Source organism: Psittacula echo (genome assembly GCF_963264785.1).
Source record: "Psittacula echo genome assembly, chromosome: 6".
Taxonomy (NCBI): domain Eukaryota; kingdom Metazoa; phylum Chordata; class Aves; order Psittaciformes; family Psittacidae; genus Psittacula; species Psittacula echo.
In genome coordinates this window covers 42,174,481-42,199,293 of record NC_137743.1, presented here as the reverse complement: position 1 = coordinate 42,199,293, position 24,813 = coordinate 42,174,481, and the positions used below count along the sequence as shown (strand labels likewise).

The 24,813-nt window shown below is 37.7% G+C and overlaps 1 protein-coding gene across 1 annotated transcript in view; it reads right to left on the bottom strand.

Moving 5' to 3' along the window:
* Nucleotides 1-24,813, bottom strand: part of TANC1 (tetratricopeptide repeat, ankyrin repeat and coiled-coil containing 1) — a gene marked incomplete at its 5' end in the record, with an annotated part of 61,761 nt that overhangs the window by 32,315 nt on the left and 4,633 nt on the right. The window contains 4 exons of the mRNA XM_080621850.1: nucleotides 1,199-1,391; nucleotides 2,364-2,485; nucleotides 5,178-5,279; nucleotides 15,431-15,634. Of these exons, the coding sequence (XP_080477976.1) occupies nucleotides 1,199-1,391; nucleotides 2,364-2,485; nucleotides 5,178-5,279; nucleotides 15,431-15,634 (621 nt within the window). The remainder of the gene's footprint in view (nucleotides 1-1,198; nucleotides 1,392-2,363; nucleotides 2,486-5,177; nucleotides 5,280-15,430; nucleotides 15,635-24,813) is intronic.

The following is a 24,813-nucleotide window of genomic DNA, read 5'->3' as shown; positions in this document are numbered from 1 at the left end:
CTTTCACTTGGAATTCCTCTTATAAGTTGTAAATAAAAATGTACCAAGTTCACAAAGACAATGACATGTCTCAAGTTACTTTGCCAAATCTAGGCATCTGAGATTTAGAATTGCTTCCATTTTTCAGCCTCTCTAAATTTAGTCCACTTTAAGTCCAGAATTAAATAAAACTGAAAGCTCACTTCTGTATATTGAGAAAGCATCTGGTTAGGGGCATTCTGTGCTTTTCTTGGTAAGCTTAACAGCTGTTACAAAATCAATTTTAAAAGGGATCAACTGGTTAAGGAGTCAGCACTTAAAAAAAAAAAAAAAAAAAAAAAAAAAATTTGACCAAACCAATACAGAAACTTTCCTACAACAGTTTATAAAAACATGAAAAATATGCTTTTCACACCTCAGTCTGACCTTTCAGAAACTAATGTTAAAGCAGCCACCTGGGTGCCTGAAGGTACAGGCAGACAGCAATACAAAGTCCCACCACAGCAGGGAGCAGTAATAGGGAAGATGGCACAAATGAGGCAGCAAAGAATTTAGCTCTTTCCTTTAGCACCAAAGAGACTTACTGAAATATTCAGTGAGTTGGTACAAGCAGCTATGTAACAGTTGGTTTGTGATGGCAGCTGCCTCTCTAAAAATAACAGTCCCTGTAAGAGATGCATGTATAGCCTTGGTTCAGCCTTCTATTTTGCAGAGGACCACACAATTTCACCTCTTCCATGATGCCCCATTTTAGCTTAATTTTCATGCCCATTACTCAAAAGTCTGCACTAAGCTTAAACAGCTTGATTTAGGTTATTTTTGTATGAAGTAACATCAATTATTTTTTCCTCAGCTGGAAATTAAACCAGCTTCAAGCTATGCTGGGCTTCACCATCACAAAATGCATCATAGAGACATATATAATGGAAAAATGAGAGAAGTAGAAGAAAATAAAAAATGGAGAGAAACGAGGATGTCAATTATTTTAAAGGAAAACATGTAGAAATTAGAACTGCACCAGGAAAACAGAAGAAGACAAATGCACACCTAACAACAGCAACAGTTACAAAGAATATTATTTCAGTCTTTCAAGTAACTGAGGATTTGAAAAAGGATCCATGGACAGCATAAAAATTATCACAATGATAGGAAGCAGTTGTTCAGATTTGTATTATTAAGATTAATTTGTATGAATTGCTTTCCTAGTTAAGATCCTTACCTATAATTCCACTGTCTTTGCTCTCCAGGGTGGAGCTCGGGCTGCTAATGGTTCCACAGGGACTACTACTCTTGTTAGCGGCTGTTTTGCCAACACAGCTATTGAGAGTGGAGCAGGGACTATCAGTGCTAGGTGATGTAGTGCTGCTTGTGAGGGTGGAACATGGGCTCACTCCTTGACTGGCTACTGTACACTGCAATGTGAAGAGAAAGGAACAGTCATTACACAGGAGCCAGTACACTACTATGTGGAAAATCAGAAACATCAAGGTGAAGAACAAAGTAAGAACAAAGCAAAGAGCCCATTTCTCAGGCAAAAACTTCAAGAAGCAGCAGCTTTGTCTTTACTGAGAATCATAATGACAGTGTTTTCAGCTTAATCTTAAAAAGTGACCTCTGAAGAAAAAAAAAAAAGGAATTTTACAGTTCAGTGGAAGAGCTGCGGTGAGGCAGATTTCTTCTCTATTAAACATCTTCCTGGATACCCTTCTCCTCCACCTCCAGTATTTATTTATTTAACCTTGGGTTAAAATATCAGAACTGGAGTCTTATTCACTGAAACCCAAACTGATGCACTAAGATTTATGAGGCCTGGGACTAAAAGTGCAGAGAGGAAGGGGAAGAAGGAAAGGTTGGTAGTTACTGTGCAGCTTTGGTTAGCAGATGAGATTCTTATGGATAGTAGCTGCTTGCTTCTCCTCAAGTCCTCTGCCCCCAAATGACAGACTGTCAAATGGAAGTGAACTTCTCAGGGAAAAACAAATACACACTACCCCAAAAGCATGCTCCTATTTTAACAAACCCCTGACATTTTTAATTCTCATAAATCACTGAGAACAGAAGGTAAAAAAAAAAAAAATGTTCCTCCTAAATACTAAAGGCAGAGAGAACCCTGAAACTGTTCACATTCATAGCAGATTAGGTTTAATGTCCAGAAATGATGAGAAGCCTATTCTTTCTTTTTTTTTTAAGAATGCAAAATCAACTCACAGTTTCAAAACAATCAGACACACTCATTACGATTAATTTACAATTCTACTACCATATGCCTATTAAAATGGATTGTGTTTTGTTATCAAGTAACTGCAAGCAGCAAACAGAGGAATTAACATTAGTCCTCTCAGAAACAGGATGAACATTAAATATATTATTTTCCATTATCCTACCATGACTTCATTTTTCTCTTCTATATGAGCAGATGTTGGGATCCCTTCTCCCAGTAAAAAACCCAATCTTGTCATCAATTCTTGTGCTGCAGGAGAACAGCTTGAGTCTCTATCAGGCTTTGCTTTGGAATGGGGAGAAAAACGATGGTGAAAATTAGAGTCTAATATTTGGAAACTGTTACAAGAAATAGAAAAAGTACAATCAAATGTAAACATCAGTTCTTCTGTCTGTGCTTTTTCTAACAGAGAAGCTAATGACATTTAAACTTTTTGACAATCAGACTTTAAATTGTTGGCAAGGTCTTGGGTCTTCTACACATCTGCACAAATCCAGGGGAGAAAAAAAACCTACCCTTCCAGTCAAACCAGAAACAGGTTCAGTGCAACCGGTTCGTGTTGGCTACTGCCAACGAACACAGCTCATCATGATCTGCTTAGGGAAAACACCTATTGCTAATATAATCTGGCAAGCTCGCATCTTCTACCATTTTCTTTCTTTGATGCCCACAGTCTGACATTACCTACCAACCTTTAATCATCTCCCCTAGCAGAAACATTTGTATAGCATTTATTTTGTCCACTATAATATGTAGGCCTGTCCCATCCTCAGTCAAATAATTAAGGAGCATCATCTAGCCACTCAGAGAAACAGCAGGAATCCTCAGCTATAGCAATGCTGGTTGCAGTAGCTGCTGTCTGACCCTGAAAAGAGGGAAAACCACAGGAGCCTATGCTACTGCTTCCCAACCAACACTTCTGGGCATGACACTCCTGAATGTCAGCACCTTGCAACTAGAAGCACCAGGGACATCCAAACAGGTTTATTAGTTCAAAATTTGGAGGCTTCATGCAACAAAAAGTTCCAATGGATAAGGAAGAATGAACAAGAATGTAGAAGGGGAGAGAGATGTCAGTGTATGGATTTGCTGATGAAGTTTAAAAGGCCCACAAAGCCTCTTAGCTGCACTACCTTCTACACTATACACAAGCAGAGCCAGGGGAAGGAAAAGGAAGTAATAATTAAAAAAGGCTGAACTGCCCCTTTTACTTTGGTCTTTCTTTCATGGCTTGACTAAGCCAAATGAATGTCATGACAATGTTTACTTTTCACAAAGAGCACATGGCATCTAACCACATTACACACAGGTGACATTCAGTGGCATTTGCAATAAACAGCACATTTTTCCCCAAGCTGCAGACTGTAAGAAAAACATAGAAAGCAATGATCTAAAGTGAACAGCTTGACCAGTAAGCATTACTTCAACAATTTTTCAACAATTACTTCAACAATATTTCAATATTATGAGTGACATAAACCCCATGGTTGGCAAATATGCATCATTTACTAGTCGGTCATCCATCTTCATTTCGCTCCAGCTCAATGCCTACTTGAATGCTCATATTTCTTAATACTCTGGACAGCTTAAGGTTTTACTCTGGATGATGGAATTACTTGATTCTCTCTTGATCCCCAAAGGAAGAAATTTATGAAATGGTGTCTTTTTTGAAAGCAGATAGCAAAAGGTTTTTTATCTCAGAATAATTGGCAAATTTACAGGTCTTAGAATATTTGAAAACACATTTGGAAAACACATTTTCCCTGTAAAACTGTCATTTCAAGGATTACAATTAATCTTACAATCCTGGAAATCACAGAGCTCACAAAATCAACATCTTCATTCTCCTGTAAAAGTTACAAAACACTATTATTGCTATATTAAAATATTAATCTTTGACAAGTCTGAGTAACTGTCAGGCATAGTACCAAATTCAGTTCAGGAGCAGAGATAAAAGCCAAAAGTCTGAGGTGTTCAACCCAGCAACCACTGTTTAATCCTTAATTCTGGAGACCTTCATCAGTCTCACTGTACAGGAGTACAGCGCTGTGAAAAGGAGGATCATGGTAAGATGGTCACCTTTAGATTAGGGAGATGAGGGACATGCTCTCCCAGCTGCACATAAAGCTTTAATGCCAGCACCAAGACAGCTGTGAAGATGGAGGCACAAGAGGGACCAGGGAAACTATAACATACCAAATAGGGAATACGGAAGATGATAGTGAAAACAATTACGACGAGTTCTATTTTCACTAGTACAGATCAAAAATAACGGGCTTTTAAAAAAGAAAAACGTTGGGGTTTGAAACTGCAGTTTCCATTAAAATTGAAGCAAAATGAAAACAATTTTTCAGCTGGAACCTTGCCAGTTACATGCAATGACTTCAACAAGGCCAGCTAAACTGAAAAACTAATCTAAAAATACAAAGTATATGAAATCCGTGTTACAGTGCATATAGCCATATACCAACAAACAGGTCATTTGACAGTGAATGTCATGGTCAAAACAAAAGTCACACTCTGCTGCACTAGTCAAATTTAATGAACATGTCAATTAATCCTGGGGAGGTAGCTTTTCCCTTTAAGAGCCAACACAAGAGACTACTGTTTCTGCCTTCTTGTTTAGCAAGCTTTTACAAAATTTCTGAAATGAAGCATTGTACCCTGTGCAGAGCTACACACCTGGGCTCAATTTACATTAAGAACAAGTTCAGAAAAGTTCTAGTATGCATATGCAGCAGTCAACAACACTCGGACATCATTTTGCTTGCAGTACACACAGATGTCCAAGCACTTGAGACAGTTTCACAGATTACGTAAGTATAATGGCAAGTATCTCCTCCTCACAATAGCATGCTAAAATTTACAAAGCATTCTTACAAATAGTCTTATTTCCTTACTATGCGGGCCCCTTTGTATCACTGTCTGAAATGAACAGCTGTTCTACCAAATAAAGTATCGCTGAACTGCATCTTACCATTTTGACTGGGTTCTCCTTGCTCCAATCCTTTCCTCAGTGGTAGAGCTGCCTCACCTGGCACTCTAGGACTTTCCACATACTTGGGCTTCCTGATTGGACCTGCAATGGGAATGAGCTGAGTGTAACTAATTTTTTCCAGATGGACCACAAGTTTCACAGGTACACTGCTTATCCTCTGCAAAATAAGTAGAGGAATTATTTTTTACATACACAGCTGCTACTGTAAAGATGAGGAAGCTGCTGCACTTCCATTCTTGTGAGATAACACTCTTCAGGCATTTTGGAATGTGAATCCTGCTGGAAAACAAACCCAATCTGCTTGACTGAAAAAAAATCCTGTATATATGAACTTAGTGACTTTTTCAAGTTCAAACTCAGACAACTTTCAGTGGGCGTCCTCAGATCATAGCTTTTATTTTCCAGTGAAACAGGAAAATAATTTTATTATCAGCATCTTTGAAGCCAAGAGAGAAAGACTACCACTAGGCAGCCTGCAACACCAAGACACAAATTAAAACCAAATATGTTTTATATTACAGTGTACTTCCTCCAAATACTGACACATGCCCCAATCATAAGGAATGGTGAAGATGAGTTCAAAAAACCGAAAGAAAACATCGGTGGCTACTAATGGTTTCTGGTTTCATTAAACAGCAGTTTAATGTTGACATACATACTAAGTTCAAACATACCACGTTCAGAAGAATTAATAAGATGAATTCACACACACACACTTCTAAAAAAATTTGTCTGATTCACTCTTTCCTCTCACTTTTAGCATCATGATTTGGTTTCAGGCTGTTTATGTCCCTATTATTTGCTAAATATGGTCTAGTAGCAACCACAGAAAATGTAAAGTATGCAACCTGAGTAACAAAAGGGAGAGGTGCTGCCCTCTAAAGGTTTACCAGGAAAAGTATACGGGTACTACTCAATCAACACTTTGAGCTACAAACACAGGGTGAAATTCTGAAGTCAGCAACAGATAGCACAGGCAGCTACACTGCTTACACTAACGCACAGTATTGTCATAAACCTCAAACTCCATCATATATTTACTCACATGCAAGACTTCTGTATCAATAAAAGCATTTGCAACCTAAGAGTTTTGAAAAAGCATGAACAGTGAAACTTGACAAGTTACACACTGGAAAGCTAAGATACGTAAATGGCATGCAGAATGGAAACATCGTCATTAGTGGTACTGAAAACTCAACCCCAAATTTTGTCTTAAATTTTTCTTAACACAATCCCAATTTCTTGCCATGTGTGTAAAAAGCCACTCGAAACTTTCAAAGTTTTAGTGAGTTTAAGGTATGATAAGTAATTCAAGTATTTCATCCAGAACCACCTAATTATTAGCTGGAAGTGCCTACAAACACTATTAGTTGCTGGGCTTAACAAAATATTAAACCAAAGGTATTTCTGTGGATCTCACCATCTTTGGCAACACAGTAATTTTTCCCTTCTTCTTTAAATACGACCTCCTGTTAAACTAAAGAGCTATAATCTTAAGTTTTCTCTGTTACATAACATCATTGTAAGAGTAGGGAAGTTTCCTCACTTGCAAGTATGTCCAACACGCTGCAGCCATATTATTTTTAAATATGTACATTAGGCCACAGTGACAAAGCACAAGAGAAAACCATGCTACTGGCAGCATTCCATTTCTGCATCTTGCACGTTTATATATTACTCTCAATATTTTGTTCATCATAATAACAAAATCAGAGCCTCAAATGCAAGCATGCAGAACTTGGCATATTTCATGTGAAACGTTTCTTGTGCTACTACTTGTGGTCACATTTATTTATTTATTTCCATCAAAGAACCTCAAAGCTGAATTCTGTCAAATTCAAATGGGAGAAGCTGAAATGCTAGAACTCAGCTCAAATACTGTACTGTATCTTATCTCTTGGTCATATGGTTTAGTTAGGCAATCCTGCAAGGAGCAGGGACTTGGACTTCATTATCCCTTCCGACTTGAGATATTCCATGATTCTAAGGCAGAGAAGGTACCGGAAACTCATACTGAACAATAAAAAGAAGAAAAAATCTTGAATACAAGTGCTTACTAAATGAGCCTCATATGTCCTCATCAAACTAAAAGAAGCCAGAGGAGTAGAAAAATATTAATGTAAGCGTAATTAAGCAGCATTTAAGCACTACAAAAGGAATCTTGGACAGTTTGAAATACCAGCTGTCAGGACTACTGTCCTCTCTGGTGAAGCACTTCCAGATGCTGGAATGTGAGGTTTCCAAAAAAAACTTTCGTTTCACACCACCCATTCCAAACTCTCCTTACAGGATCAGGTCCAACCCAAAGGCATCCTGTCATAGCTGTACTTCCTCACATAATCACAGTGCAACTTGATTTCCCCAGCCAGGCCTCAGTTTCTCTTACTTCCCTACTCCTCTCCTCTGAGGAAGCTCTTTGCCCCTTGGTTTCCTACTGTATCGCTATCTCCCTTTCCCAGAATATTTCAGTCTGCAGTTTAAGTTCAGCAGAAAAGACACAAGACCTTCTCACACCAGGATCTTGGTCTTATCAGAAGCATCTAAATTGTACTTAAAACCTCAAGCGCTAATAATTATCAACACTATGCTATACATGCTTTTTTCCCCAGATCCTTCACCTGATCATATACATTAGTTTCCAAGTTATGTACTTTGTTTATAACCCAGAATTAGAACTACTTTCAGAAGTCTTTTTTAAAAGCACTTACCAAAAAGAAAGTTTAAAGCTACAGTGACTTCATCTTTAAAGTCATGCCAGTCCTTGGTTTTCAAAAAGCATTCTTTTTAGACCCTTTATTTAATAAAATTTGATAGACTTGAAAACAAAATAAAATCCTAAGATCTCAGCCATGTGTCCTCCCTAGTCAGACTGGTTAAGTTTGCACTGACATGCTGTTAAGCAACTGAAGCTCTCGAATAAAGGTGTGTTTCCAAGCTCCATCTTTCATCAGCAGTAAGCCCATACTGAAAGCAGGTGATGAATTCAAGTACTAATTATTTCTTATATCTCTCTGTAATAAACTCCTGAAAAGGCTAACTTGTCAGTAGGCTACTACCTTGTTACAGATATGTATATTTTTTTTAAAGCAGAAAAAAATTAATAAAACAACATACAGCAGGCAAAACCACCAAGCCTCTGAAGCAGAAGACCTACAACGCTGCCGCAGAAAAGGGATTTTATTATTACCAAACTCTGCAATTTTCAAGGTGTTTCACTTCCCAACTCTGCACACATTGCAGAACTAGTGACTGGTGGTGGAAGGTCTTTTGCTAACAGTTTAGCTTACAGTTTATGAGAAACAAAATGGCAGCAGGCCAGGAAATGCTGACATCTGGGATGCAAGTTCCAGTTACCTCTGTGTCCACACTTTAACTGCGGAATGCCAGCACTTTGGATCTGAGCATTGATCAGTGCCTCCAAAGAAAGACGGTGCAGAAGCCAGGAAGCTCCAAGAAAGCTAGATGCACTTGCGTGTGACCCAAGGGCAGTTTGCAGCATGCCTGTGGAGCAACAGCTAGTTACACTTCTGGGCACATGTCCTTTATGTTCCATCCCCACCTCTAAACTGAGCTGCTGGTAAACCAGCTGAATGAATTTAGTCCTTCATCCCCTCAGGATGTCCTGGATCAGGAATACTTTCACAAGTAAGCAGCTGTGCTCAGACACCCCTTCTGACAGTATCTGTTTCTCTCTGCCCTGGGAAGCCTATCCACTGAAGAAAGACAGGACATTTTACAGGCTGCTATGAAGGAACACCACAGTAACATAGGGGATATTTTCCTTATTTACAGATGCACTAAGTCCACGTTTTATCACACTCTTTTGTGCACTTGAGTATCATTGGTAAAGATGACAAAATTGTGGGCATTTTGAAATTTTTTGTGCACATTTTTAAACTTTCCCGACTTACTTATTATAGTCACAGTAGTATATTGATATCTGGTTAGAGAATCACAGAGTCAGCACAAAATTAATGTTAATGAAAACTGTGTCCTAATGATTCATAAGCCCACACCGTGATTTCACAGGCTTACGCCCATTTTTAACCAATGCATCATCATGAGTTTTGCCTGCTACAATCTTAAAGGAACCTTTAAATAGCAATGTTTTTGATGGAAGCATTTAATATTCATAATGTAGCTTACACTGGTTTTTACATAAACTCAAACTTAGAGAAAAAGGGTTTTTAAATTACAGTTCATAGTGTTTAAATCATGCAGTTTTTAAAAGAAAGGAGAAAAAAAAAATACTCTTTTATGTAGGAACTATAATACCATGTATAAAGTGCCAGATTGAAAAGCTGATTTTAAAAATATAACCTTTTCAGTTTAAAAAAAAAATAAATATATAGATAGATATGAAACAAGCATAATTCTCTCATTTCTTATGGACACCAAGCTGAAAAAAGGGGAAAAAAAGCCAACAGAGAAAGGGCCTTAGTTATCAAGCTATTAAGCAAGATCTTTAATTCCGACAGAAGTTCACATGCTTATCAAGTAGAAGCTTAAGTTTCAGGACACAGAAGAGTTCCAGCAGATAAAAGTAGAGGGCTACTGGTATATTCCCAAATAACTGTAAAAGTAATATTTCACTATTTCTGAAGCCAACATTTGTCAATCATGAACATGCCTCAGTGCACCTGTACAGCTACTAACTCTTTTAGTATACAGGAGCTAATTGCATCCACACATGCTACTGCAGCATTTGACAAATGATGACTTCTAATTAGTTTTACAGTAAGATTTCAAGAAAACAATGAAGGACAGAGCTGGCTTCTTTCCTTAAGTTAAATATACAAATATAACCAAAGGTACAGTTTTCAAAACCAAGGAGGTGAATGTCCCATTAAACAATGACAACAAAAATACATCCTCAATAACAAAAGAAGAGTTTTAAAATAGAATAGGATATAATGTACTGGAATCACAGAAAAAATGATTGAAAGACCTCAAAACAACAAACAACGGAACAGGCACAAACTGAGCCTCAGACCTAGTGGGTAACTGGCTTGGTGTGCTGCTGCCTTGCTAAGCACTACTCCGCCACGGCAGCTTCTCAGGTCTCACTTTCCTCCCTCCCACTAGTAACAAAAGAAGGACTTGCCTCTCTCCCTCCTTTGAAAGTACTTGCAACAGCTGGATAAAACATAACTAGCTTGCCAATTCTTCTTAGTATGTGGTGTGCAAGTTGCATACTGTGAACAACTCCAATAGGCTGGCTTCCCTCCTCCTTGTTGCTAATACGTAACTCAGGGCTGCACTTCAGGCTTTTAACTTTTGCTCCTTTTCCTGTCTGCAATCTCCCCTGCTAACAAAGTAAATCCCATTAGGGGTGCACTGAAGAGAGACTGCAGGACGCATGCTAAGCTAACTATACCACATCACCCTCAATAAGGTAGTTTTCTACTACTATGTTGGGTAGACATTCCAAACTTTGTTTATTAAAAACCACAGTATATTTAGGCTATGACACTTGCAATCATATAGTGTCCCATACATCCTTCTGGCAGCAGCCTCTGATGCTATATAAAGCCTCTAAAAACTACATTGATCTTTGTTCATTTTCGTAAGTCCTTCGAGGCAGAGGTCTGCTTTTAAAGTCAAGTTGCAATTCTCCCCTTTTTGGCCTCAAGCTCCCCAAAGCAACATGCTGCCCTGTCATACTGCAGCTGGCCTAAGAGAAGCGTTGCCTGCTACACCACAGCCTGCACCTTCTGCCCCAGGTACAACCTGGTTCTACAGGAGCACAGACGCATTTCCTCTTGGGACCGACCTATTCTTTCAGATCTCCACCTAAAAGTGCAATATGGGAATATGGTGATAACCTCATTTCTTAGTTAAGAAATACTGGGCAGGGAATGTAAGTCATACATGAACACAGTTTTATGTTTCTACCTAAAGGCTATAGGATGATTACATTTTCTAAACTAAAAGATAGCTTAGTTACCAACTATCACCAGAGGGTGCTCTTTCAAAGCTATTTCATAACAAATACATGGGGCATTGGCCCTGGTGAAAGCAGCTAAAAATATATTCTTTTGAAACAAAACTCACATAATTTAAGGTGACAATAGTCCAAATTGGTCATTTGTAAGCACAAGTACAATTACATATGTCAGAGCTGACCAAAAAGCAACCATTCCAGAAGAACCAGAGCAACATGTATCAGCCATGTAAAAATAGATCAGAATGGAAATATCTTCAGGACATATTTTTAACCCTCACACTTCAAGCTGTGGAAGAGACCCTGTACTGAATTTTCTGTCTCACAAACTACTGTGGAAGTAACCTACACTACTTGCAAATCTGGTGCACAACATCGCAATAACTAGGAAAATTCATAGTAAGTTAATTTTCATGCGCCAATCCAGAATAGGAGACATGAATTATTCCATGGATGAAAAAGGACCCATTTAAAGATGAACTGTATCTGCACAATGGAAGCTCTCTTCTCAAAGTATAAAATGACTGAATCAGGTCTGATAAAAGGTTCATCTGGAACAGTGTTTCATTAGCAGCAAAAGCCAGAGAAAAATCTAAGTTAGGAAAAAACATACTTTTTGGTCCACTTTTTGTGACTTGTGTTAAGTGGCTTATCATTTCCCAGGTCGTAAGTGGTCACTTTCTATTTTAACAGTGCTAGATGGATTTTCCTTCCAAGAATTTATCCCTGCCTTCTTTGAACAATCTGCACTATCCACAAGTTAACCCAGAACTGCATGAAATAGTAATCATACTGTCTCCTTTTCCCTAAAATTGTCTTTCTTCCAAGCAGAACAATACCAATTGAATCTATTTAAGTGATTTTAGAGCCATTCTACACCTTTAGTCTCTCCTGCAGCCCTTCTCTAGCTTTAGTGTACATTTTTCAAGTTGGTATCACCAGAGCTACCCCAGTATCTTCCGGGTGTAGATGAACTACAGATTTATAGAATTCTATAATGACACTTTGTTGTCGTTGTTTATGATCTATTGCTTTCCTGATTTTTAATGTTTTTCTGATTGCAGAAGAGCTGACTTTCCAAGAAATTACTGTAACTTGTGCTTTGAACCAGCTTTCCTTTACATCAGCATTAAATATTTGATTCTGTGTCTGTACTGACAGACTGCCCGACCCACATGCAGGACCTTCCACTAGGATAACTTACTGCATGCAAGAGGAACTGCTTTCCCACATTCTCAAGATCAATGCACAAAGCTGAAGCCTTAGGTGAAACCAGTTCTCTTACCTAGTCTAGTCTAGTCTCAAGTATCAGGTATGCTGATTAACTTGTTTATTAATAAAAAGTTTTAATTACAGTTTAATTTAAAAAATAACTAACAGTTCTGCTGCACATTTATGGAAGACTCTTCCAGCAGGCCTCCTGGGCATTCAGTGATGTCTTTAAAAGGAAAGCTGCCTCCCTCTCTGTTCAAGCATGATGGTATTAGTAATTAAGTCAGCAAACATTTGCTCCAAGGGCAGTAGCAGTATCTTTCATTCACACCTTAAACTCCAACAACCAACTTTTTTTCATCTCCTTTACAAATCAGTATTTTCATTCTTTTAGCTGATCCTCCTAAATCAGTGCATAATCAACTATTACCCCTTTAAGAACATAAATATTGGTTTGTTGCATACCTGTAAGAGTACCAGTCAAAGCAATGCTCATTCCAGGTTTATGAGTATAAGAAATACAACTTACTGTGACAGTTTTTAATTTACTGCTTCCCTTCCCAGAGTTGTCCTGCTGACAACTTTTTCCTTGTTCTTTTGTTTCTGCTTTTATCCACCTCCTCCTCAATGAACTATTTCATTAAGGAAGCTTTTGAGTCCAAATGAACCAGTCACTTTAGTTCTGCCAATAATTTTAGGCTCCTTAGTAATTTAAGATATAGTTTCTCTCTTCCCTCCTTTTATAGTTAGAGTTGAGGATTGAACCAGGGCCAGAAACACTGGTACTCTTCCAAGCTCTTCTCACAAAGAAAAAGCTCCTCCTATGCAAATAATTGAAGCATAATGTCACTCATAGCAGATTGTGCAAACGGGATGGTGCAGCTTTCCATGTTCCAGTGAAGAAATTAGCTTGCTCTCCAGTGGATTTTCCTGCCTATGCGTTAGGAGGTTCTAGTGGCTGACCTGCTTTCAGATGATGGGCAAAAAGCAGCTATGACCACACACACTGCAGCAAAGACACCCTCTCAGTTGCGTACATGAGTCACCATGCCTTTCCACAGCAATAGGAACAATAAAACAGCTAACACCGCCAACATAGCGGTCTCCTAGTATATGAGTACTCATCAGCTTGATCTCAGGCCTGAACCCCTACCATGAAGGGTAGCAGATGACAGGAAGGAAATGGAATGTGGTGTGCCAGAGATCAGGATAGCAGTTTCAAAGAGCCACCAAAACCGGCAAGTTTTGTGTTTGCCCAGGGGTTCCCCAGACCAGCAATTTCCAAACCTGGTCTGAACAAATAAATCTAACTCCCTAATCAGTGAGGTACCCAAGTGATCTTCTCAGCAAGATGAGTCCAAATCTGAGATCTGATAATTACATTATTCACAGAACAAATATGCCTATGATGGAACAAATCCTCTTAGTCTAAATGGACAGAAAACACCAAGCTTCCCACAGTACATCCTCTGCTCAATTACAGAGTTTCAAAGACTTGAAAAAAATCTTAATGGTATGGTTTATATTGAAAAATACATCTTTAAGTAGTTTTTTTGTCTTTATCTCTTAACTGAGAGGACTAAAATTAGAATTTTACTCTATCGCTAGTCGGATAATTTCATTACTACATCTTAAATTCAGAATCCCCTGTTCACCTTCTGTGCAATCTTTTCTTCCTTCATTCACCATCTCCTGAAAAATCTTTAACTTGCTATTTGTAAGCTACTTAACCAGAGGGCTTTGAAATCAGTACATTAATATATTCTCTTTTTATTACTCCCACTCCAGATGCTGGACAGGTAATTTATATTAAGTCATCTTCTACCAGGTATAGTTTGTTGAAAATCAAAGAAACAGCAGAGAATGTTTCCAAGAGAAACAGCAACCTACACTCTGCTTTTAAAAATGTATGTCACTAAACTAAATCATAGAGTGGGGAGGTTATACCTCATGTACTCAAATGTACCAAGAATGCAGTTAAGTTTTCCCACCAGTAACAAAACTAAGAGTTAGATCCCGACCTCTTAAGTCTTTGGCAAAATCCCATTTCCTTCCCCATTATAAGGACTTCACCCTACCTTTTAAAATTGCTTAGGATGACAGTCAGTTGCAGTAAGAGAGAAATAATGAAATATCATTCAGTGGCTCAAAATTTTTACATGAACTGTCAAAACCAACCCCAAATTACTTAAGAGTGAAGTGAGATTATTATTTTTAAACTTTGAAAGGAAAAAAAAAATATTGACAGGCAACTTAAACCAAGAATACTTGTTAAAATTGTATTTACTATCCTGTGGAAATTCTTTGAGCACCATTTTTCTTTAATTTTATGTCAAATGGGTCATTAACCAAGACATTTCTCAACGCTGACAAAACCCAACATTCAACACTTTTTGTTCCTAGAGCTTATAAACTTTACAACAAAGAACCCAAAACTGTTGAGTGTCTCCACAAGTAATAGGAATATGGACAATTTCACCTGACACTCAAGCTCTGACCTGGATGAACCCAAGTGATGCTAGTGTGTCGGAATGATATATATGTGCACAATGCTGATAAAAGGGGAACCAGATGGAGTACCTTATTTAGCAAAGCTCACACATAGGTATGCAGTCATTACTAAGGACCCAACCACTGAAAATTAACAACTTTCTTGTCACAACTTCAGCAGCAACTTGCCTACTAATACATTCATGTTTGCAGATACGAATCAAATAAATGTACTGTATAAGCCACAAACAACACTCTTACAGTCACTAATATATGCATAAACAAAGGTTTTTGCAGTTGTCTTCTACCCAACTTCTGTACTAATCGTAAATAACCAGTTTTAAACATATTCATACATTTCAATACAGGTATTCATGATACCAGTTAGAATAATTCTTTGCCATATGAAATAATATATTTGATTTGATCACCAAATCCCTGGGAACACGCAAAAAGCATTCACTGCTCTTGGTCTTATTGCAAAAGATTAACATGATTTTACTGTGTTACTTATGTATAAATTGTACCAAAACCTGAGTTTAAGTGCCATGAAGGTGTTGTTAGTTGCTCATCAGCTTCCTTTTACCTGGAGATTTTTTGTTTGATCTTGACTGCATCAAATAGGACTGGCGTGGCAGCAGAGGTGAAGATGGCAGTGACATTGAGACTCCTTTAGCCAAGTTCATTCTATAAGTGTCCTCGGAGACTGGCTGATTGCCAATGGGAAAATCTGCATTGTGGCCAGATGCTGCTATAACCTGCAAGGCATTCTCTGGGCTGGAGTCACCTGCTAAAAATAAATTTTTGTCATCCATTATGTGATATACCAAAATAAAAACCAGACAGTTGCACTGAAATACAAGTATTTAACACAGGAAAACGTATTTGCCAGCAACAATTCAGCATGACTCATGTTACTGTGCACCCTCCACTGCAGAATCCAGAAAAAATTAAATGCACAAGTATGCAAGCTTTTGTTTTACTGTAATAGAGGCAACAAGCTGGAAGTAAAAACTCATTTTCAACAAAGTACTTTTCAGATTTCATCCTTAGAGGTAAAACTAAGTTTTCTAATAAGATAAAAGTATTTCTACAGCTGAAAACTTATTTTAGGATCACTGTGATATCTGAAAGTCAAGACCATCTGAAAATAATTTAACTTATTAAAGGGGCAATTTTGCTCGGTTGCCCCTTACACACAATTAAAAGGTAGATCGCTAAAAGGCACACTCATATATGGCCAGCCCAAGCTTTAGTTTTCTGTTGTTTTTTATCTTTTTTTTTTAAACAGAGGATCCAGTTACGTGCAATTTGACAGCAACAGTGACTTTTTTTAATCTAAGGAAAAAACAAGCTATTGGTTCAAAATGTACTAAGTGGTACATCAAAACAGGGAAACACACTCAAACCAGAAATTTCTTGCTGGTGCAGAAAATGCAATTTCAGCCAAATCAAGAATACGTTTTCAAAAAACAGAGAAATATTTTGCTCACAGTAATGGTTCAAAGACAGGAGAAATACAAGTTGAAAGTGCCAGGTTTTTCCTACTCAGATGACAGAAACAGAGCTGAAATACAAAGGTTAACAATTAAATACAGCCTGGTTTTATACCCAAATTAGGATATTGCTTAATTATTTACATGAACTACTGTTGAACCAGTATGGCCAAAGGTAAAATACAGCAAAACAAGATTGATGCAAAAAGGAAAGAGAATGCCAGAACATTTTTTAGACAAGTCCATGTGCAACAACTAGCATGGGTACGCACTGGAACACAAAGTACAACTAGAAGGACTGACAAACAAAGGAGAAGCACTATCTTTTCAGATATGAATCCCTCACACCAGGTTCATTTTCTTACACTAAAGAAACACTTCAGATAAATGTGGCTCTACAAGACATACCTCATGTTCACTTTATTGTTGTTCAATTGTTGTCTTCAATTTTTAACAGCTGTTCTCCTACCAGATGCGAGTACTGGAAGCACTAACTACATACAGTGAACTTCCACAGTGTGTCAGAAGGAAAAAAAAAACCAAACCTAACCTCCAGAGAAGAGCAAAATAGTTTTGTCTATTTAACTACAGCTCTCTTTCTTTTAGAGGTATGCATAGAAGGTAAGAAAGCCAAGCATGCTTGAATGATAAGTCTACTTCTCTATTTCCAGAAGTCCGCTGTATTTAAGATTACTTGGGTTTTCTCTTAGCCATACTTGTTTCCTCAAAAGAACCACATGGGAGGGCTACATATGACAAATGGCCTTGAAGAACGCTATGCTAAATCCAAACTTTTCTTTAACATTTTGTAACCGTAAAACTTACTTTCTTATTCCACTGAAACAAACTAAACCACCACCTTCCAGAAGTCCTCCTCTCCTCTTTGTTCAAACAAAATTCATAGCAACAGGTAATGATTTTAAGGAAGCAACTCTAGTTTCATGAAGTCAAGATGGAAATCAAAAACTAAGTAACTGTAACTTTATCTTCTTTTTTTGAAGTCCATTGCAATTATTATAGGAGTGTAACTATTGGTTTAAAAATCAGTATTTTAGCAAGCTAGCTGTAACACACCATTCTTAAATAAAAGTACAGTCTAAGCATGCATTTAGAAGAAAAAGACTATTTTAAACACTATAATCACATAGATGAGATTTTTTTGAAACACCAAGATATCTAAATTACTGAGTTCCCATTCACTTTCAGTGAAAATGCAGAGGCTAAGAATTTTCTTCCTCGGTTCTTTTAGAAATTAAACTTTCACAGTAGCTGTTCTCAAACACAGGTTTAACATTCAGTGTGTTATTATTTACTATTCAACATAGTACATGCAGGCTTGCTTTGTAAACTGTTCAAAATCACACAGATACTCCATTTTTATCTTTGAATGTAAGCATAAAGCCAGGAAGCAGCACAGTAATGCAGCAAACTACAAATAGAAAACACTAGCATTCTTGTTAGAGTTTCTTACTAGATACATTGCCAAGGTTGGAATTTGGAATTGTTAAGTATTCCAGCTGGAATGCTAGTGAGGGGGTGCAAGAGACAAGAGAACAACAAACAAAAATCACCTCCTCCACCTTCAGGATTAGTAATTCCACTTACAATTCCCTCATTTCTATTTTTCCTTTTACTAGGACACAAAAAAGCAATGTTTAATTCATTGTCTTCTTAGTAGGCTTTTGAATTCTGAATTGATTTTAATTTATCATTCTCTATTGCATATGCACATGTTTAAACAGTCATGTGTTTTACTGAAGCAGAAAAAAGCTTGTTACACATGAAAAATGGTGAGAACACTATGGAATAGCAGACAGCTGTTAGACACAAATCATTCCAAGAAAGCAGAAACTGCACAGCTGAGTTTCTAAAAAGCTGTTAACTAAATGCAACACTAGCTAACAGACGAACCCCACATTTGTGACCTCAGAAAACAGGAACAGCAGGAGCAGAAGGGAAAAAACACCACAACCCCCAGATACTGTCCCAGCCATAGGCATAAACCAGATCTCCAGGGAAAGCAACTCCCCAAGACCTCCATGATCCAAGAAAGACTCATTAAGTAACAAAGTTAACAAATGGCAAATGGAAGCCTATGGCGCTGGGATGCTGAACTTTACATGGCAAGCGGCTGTTTCCAGAGAATAAAACTGTTGCTAGTAACTAAAAGCTGCTCCCAGCTGAGGAAGTCTCCAGGTCCATGGAGAGCCACTGGTGACACGCTCAGCAGGACAGCTGCTTGTTTTCTTTCCTCTTCCCTACAGAGCTACTCAGGGCTATCCTTCCCCCTGGGTTTCTCCCATACAGAAGTACCCCAAAATGGAGAAAGAGATAAAGAAGATGTGGGGGGAGGCAACCAAGAAATAAGTAAGTAGGAAGGCAGAACTGTGAAGAAGATCTGGAAATACACCCTGTTTCTAGCTGATGCTAGGACGAGGCTCACCTTTATTCATCATGTAGGACGGGAGTCATAGCTAGAGGAACAGCTGTTTCATGCCAACTTAAGACTGCCAGGTACCACATTCCCACAGAGACAAACCAGTTCAACTGAATATTAAAGCACTTGCCTCAGACATAAGCAATTTCATAATACGCTTAGGAGTCCATACCTCAGTGAGAGTGACAGGACAAAACCTAACAGAGGCAGATGACCTCTATCTCTTTGTCCTATGGGCTCTCTAATTGGACCTACAAAATTTATCATTCTTGCACTACAGCATGAAGGGAAGTTCTATATCCACATAAATAATGTTACTTATGGCTGGCTATAGTTAAATTACACGTGTGGCAATGTAGGATGGCAAGCTTCATTTTTATATGCTTAAAACTATTCTTTCCTAAGTCTCGGAGTCTATCCTGTATATTTAATTTTATATTTAATCCTGCATTTTCTATTTTGTATAATTGGGCTGATGAGCAAATCCACGCATTTTATTCAATTTATGGGAATTTTGCTGTAAAATACTTGTATCTACATGTATGATAAGACAGACACAAAATTAACAAGCTTGTGGGATCCACAAGGTACTTTCCACTTGATATTAGGGACACAATACTAGGAAAATGCATGAGTAACAGCTGTCAAAATGCAACTTGTTACAATGACTGACTACAGCCAGATGCCACACACTGATGCACACAGAGAACCAAAATTATTTGTTACTAACTTAAAGCTTAGTAATTTCTAATATTTTAGCTACCAGAAAAATCCTTTAAACTTACATGACATTTCTTAGTCTCTATCCCAACATAAACCAAACAAACATCAGTTCTGGAATAGGAGAAAGATGACCTCTCACAAGTTTTTTAATAACAAACTAAAACATAAGGACAGGTCCTGTGAAATCCCACTTTCTTATTTTTAAAACCTCCAAGCTGTACATTTTCCAGTGCCAAGCAGCCCCTGGGCAAAAACTCTTCATAAGCATCAATCAACACCAGAGTTCTTATCCAGAGGTCAAAGTAACCACGGAAACAACTTAATAGCTTCAAAAACCACACACAAAAAGCTTTGAGAAGGGAAATCAAATCCCAGTTTAGTTGCACCTAAGGATGTAACTGAAAGGCATAATCTGATTAACAAACTACTTTTTTTTCCCCCTTCCTTAAGAGACAAAAAAATACAAGGACAGCTGACTAAAGTAATGATTTTGTAGAGCCTAATATCCTGAAAGAGAACTTGAACTGTAAGATTAAGCTAATCCTTCTATTGAATAGAGAGGATAACTAAAATGAAAACCTTTACAGTGGATATGTCAGTAATTCTTCATTCAGTATAAATTGCTTACAAATCAGAAGAATGCTAACTACCAAAATACATGTAAACTGGAGCTTAGTGCAGATTAGGAATTTGGATTATTTGAATATGAAGGAATAGGACAGCAACCTTCCAAACAAAGGTTTAGCAAAAGCTAGACCAATGAGAACGCAGACTCCTTCAGTCTGAATATTGACAGTGACTGCATTCCACAGCATTCCACAGACTTCTCTCAGTATGGATTTCTGGGATATCCGATTATGTCTTTTTCCCCTTAAGCTCTCTACTAAGGTGAAACAAAAGACTCTCAAGACACTTAAAAAAATGCATCTGACATAAAATAGTGCTACAGCAGAGGCAATCTTAAAATTCTGCAGTTCTGCTTAAGATGTTTAAAGAAAAAAAAAAAGAAAAAAGGTTAACTGTTAACACTACAGGATCCTATTGCTGAAAAAGGCTCCTTGCAAGCACCCTGGGGTGAAGTCTACTGACATCACCTCCCAAACTAATGTGAACTTGACTGTAACAGCCCAGCTCTGATCAGATTACTCTGGCATGAACTTTAAAGCAAAGCAGCCATAAACACACTTTGCCATGTAGCAGCTGCAAACTTTGCACTTCTATAACACTGCTATACATACTGCTATAGCCACTGCTCATTCTCCTTGGGAAGAGAGAATGTTAATGGGACTGGTCTGTGGCTGTGTGTCGACCAAGGCCACTGCTGGCTTTTGTTGACACTCCTCAGAGATCAATACACAGTGAAGACAAGACGTAAATCAGTATTCTCCACAGAGAATACAATCAGCATTAAACCTGGCCGCTGGCTCAGCCTCCATCTACATGCCCATATTCTGTCTGCAAACTGCCCTGACACTTCTGTCAGAATGGAGAATGACTCTATTTGTTAGCCTTTGTGTATTTGTGTATTTGGTGTGCTGTTAAAACTTGCGAGAGTGGCAAAGCAGTGGAAAAGGTTGTCCAGGGAGGCTGTACAGCCCCCATCTCTGGAGATTCTCAGAAGCTGAGCAGAGTCCTGGGTCATCACAGTGCTGCAGTTCTGTGATAACTTCTGCATACACAGCCACCAAAAATTCCCATAAAGCTCTGTGGAGAATCTCTGCCATCAAATGCTGAAAAGGTGACCTTAAGAGGTACAATTGCTCTGCTATTTTAGAAAGGACATTACAGTGCAAGTTGAGACAGAATTAAGTAACATTTACACAGGGAGTGTGCAAAAGACTAACAACAGTACCTACTGCTGATAATTTTAACAGCATTACACAAGGCATCTGTTTTCTTTACACCAAGCACCCCATGGTACCTCTGCATAAACCGCTGAGTTGTGAAGAACAGCACAAGGAGCAAACTGTTCCCGTCTACAAGCAGATGCCTGTATCTGCAAACAGAAACATCCACAGTGTAAACGTGCCCACGTGTTACTACTGACAGTCTTTATTTGAAGCAGAATAAAGGTAAGACTTTACAAACAAGTTCAGAAGGAAATAATGAGTGGGGAAACAGAAGTTAGTTATATGGCATGAGGAAAGTCATAAAGCACTTCCGAGGATGAGGCATCACTCTGCCTACGTAGTAAGAAACTGTTGAAGGATTACAAAACACAGTGGTTTCGATATTTTAAAAATGTTTTTTTCTAAGTTCCATCCTATTTTTCAACAGAATTTAGAGGCAACTACAGACAGAACTCTGCAGCACGGTTCAATGACTGTGTATAAGGTGTTTTATATTAACTGCAAAACACTGATAATTGCTCATTAAAGGATCTATGCCCTTCAAAAGTAAAATGCTTATGTGTTTGTGTATTTGTACATACACAGCCAGTTCAATATAGTGAGTCAGTCTAGGAGGACAGAAGGAGCCAAGTGATTTGGGCTTTCCAGTTCAGACAAGGTAACCACTCGCACTACTACTAATGTAGATCAGGAGTTGAAGAAAAATTCATGGTAAGTGAAGGAGTTCATCAGCTAGCGTTCTGGGATGAGAAAATAGGCTTCTGTCATGTAAAATCATGCATTAGCAAAGATCCACATTTCATTCTTTGACTCTTGAGACTCTGGAGAGACCAGGGAAAGGGAGAAACTGGCATGGAATGAGAAGAAAACTCATTATAGCCTGAGTACCAGAAGAAGCGAAGTGCATTGAGTGCGAAACAAACCAAGAAAAGATCAGAATAAAAGGTCCAAATGGACAATCTTTGCCAACTATGCTCGTACGTGACATTATTTGATCACTTTCTGGCATTTCTTTCTGAACTCTGAATTACTTTTTCAGTACACAAAATACTAATGTTCTCTTGTAATGCTTACTTACGAAAACCCAACCAATTTTTAAAGATTAACAGAGGTTATTAAGAAATACTGAAGTAATTTCTTCTTATATGTTTCAAGGGCAGGATTTTCCCCCTTTCCCCCTCTCCCCATTTATGGGATATATCACTGGAATTAGCTTCTGGGAAAAGACATTTACCACATTAAATCCTCACTGCTCAGCAAAAAAAGGAGTTTAAATTCTTAAATAACTGTCAACAGCCACAGAAAGTGGGCAAAGCAACACAGGGTAATCAAAACCAGGTCCATATTTTATGCATGAAACAACGCTTCTTCTGTTACAAGATATTTTTAGAGTAACAACAAAAGTCGAACTGAAGCTTGAAAATATTCCAGTACAAGTTCAATGTTCCAGCTAGATGATGTGTATTTTATGCACCAGAAAGTCCCTTTGCACTGAAAATTCAAAGCCTAGGACATAGAGATTTTGGACAAAAAAGCCAACTGAATTTGCATATTTAGTTTTAAAATGCAAACTTACTTTATTCAATCATTTCAAGCCTTTCAGTCTCCCAGAAGCGAATCTGAGTATCTTGATGCTCTCAGCTTGGATATAAGTATATTAGTCAGACAGAAATCCTTAATAAAACATAAAGCAAGAAAGGTGGGTTCAAATACACATTTAACTTAACAAGTTCAGCTGAGAGGGAAACCTTTACTGCTACACGGAAATAACTCCAAAACCACTTGAATAAGTAGCAGGTCTTAATAAAAGATTGCACAGAAACTTCACTTTTACTTTAAAGTAGCAATTTAGTTGCCATAACCAAAAAAAAAAAAAAAAAACCAAAAAGAAAAGAATTTGAGCACATTTATGTCAGGCTGGTAACAGAAGCCTATGCTAACAGGAAAAAAAGAAAACACATTTTGGCAGAACATTCTGCAAGTGATCTAAGTTCACGCATCTGAGCCATTTTATTTTTCAAAAAGAATATTAGCATAATTTCAGTTTCTTAATTGTATCTGATCATAGGTCAAAAGGAAGACATTTCAAATTCACACATTGCATCCAGCTTGTTTAGTATATAATGTTGATAAAGAGCACGGCATACAAACAAAATAACTAAGAGTATCCTAATCTACAACAGAACATAATGCAGAAATAAAAGCACCCATTCTATCCTAATGTTCAAAAACTTTGTACACTCATATTTAGGTCAAAGATACTTACATAAAGATATTGGAATACAAGACAATGAAAAGGCAAAGGAAACTAAGTCTCAAAAGAGCATTGTAAAAAAATTAAGTCTGATCTACAGGAGAATCAGACAAGATCTAATAAAGATCTGTTAATATGGAACTTTTTTGTAGCCCAAATTAAAAAAATCTGAATATGAAGTCAATCACTGAAAGTCTGATGCATATGAATACATAAGCACTTCAATACCTTTTATTTCAGCATCCAGAAAGTAAAACCACTGATCTCATTTCTCCAGATTACCTACCTTTAAAGGACTATAGTACTGCACTCTAAACATGATCTTTTTGTTGATGTTATAGTTTGTGCCTTGTTAATTGAGTACCATGTGAATGGATAACAAGCCTTTAAACTGGAAAACCTGAAAGTCTGAATTACTTACCGCATTAATTTCTACTGAAATCAATAAAGTTTCCATGCATACCATGTACTCCATTTGAAGTTAAATTTCTGATGGGATTTAGTGCACGAAGAATACAGCAAACTAAGCACAATACTTCCATTATTTGTGTTCCTTCAGGCCTGATACTGGGTCAACAGAATGACAATGCTCATGTTACTAAAAAGCCATCTGAAATAATTAGGCATGTTCTGCAGGAATTTCATATAGGGAATTTTCTTTTCTTTTTAAGTTGAAATACATTACAAGTATTTTATATTGAATGGCCTTTTGCTTAGTAAGTAAAAAAAGGCAAGTTGCTGAGTTCAGGACAGTTAAACAAAACAAACATAATTACAGACTGCAAAGGAGCTGGCAGCATATAAAACCAACAGGAAATACTAATACAGACCTATCTTTCGCATTTTAAAGCACTTAAGAACAAGTAGTTGAGTAGAACTTCGATGAAGAGAATCACAATTAAAAGCTATTGTTTGTGTATATTCTGAAACTCATGTATATTCTTTATACTGTCACCTCATCACGGACAAGGCTTGCAGGTAGCCCTGCAGGACTTGAGGTCTAACAACAGTCTTCTGGCCCTGATTTCTTGAATTGTGACACTAAGATACAAAGTTTCTGTGCTATACTAAAAAAAAAAAAGTCACCTCCTTCCAAGAGAGGCCAGAGGCAGAGAATCTCTCAGTGGCTACAAAGGTGAATTTTCAAACATCAAGGAAATAAACAGGAAAATATGACCCACTTTCAACTATGAAAACACCACAGAAGAG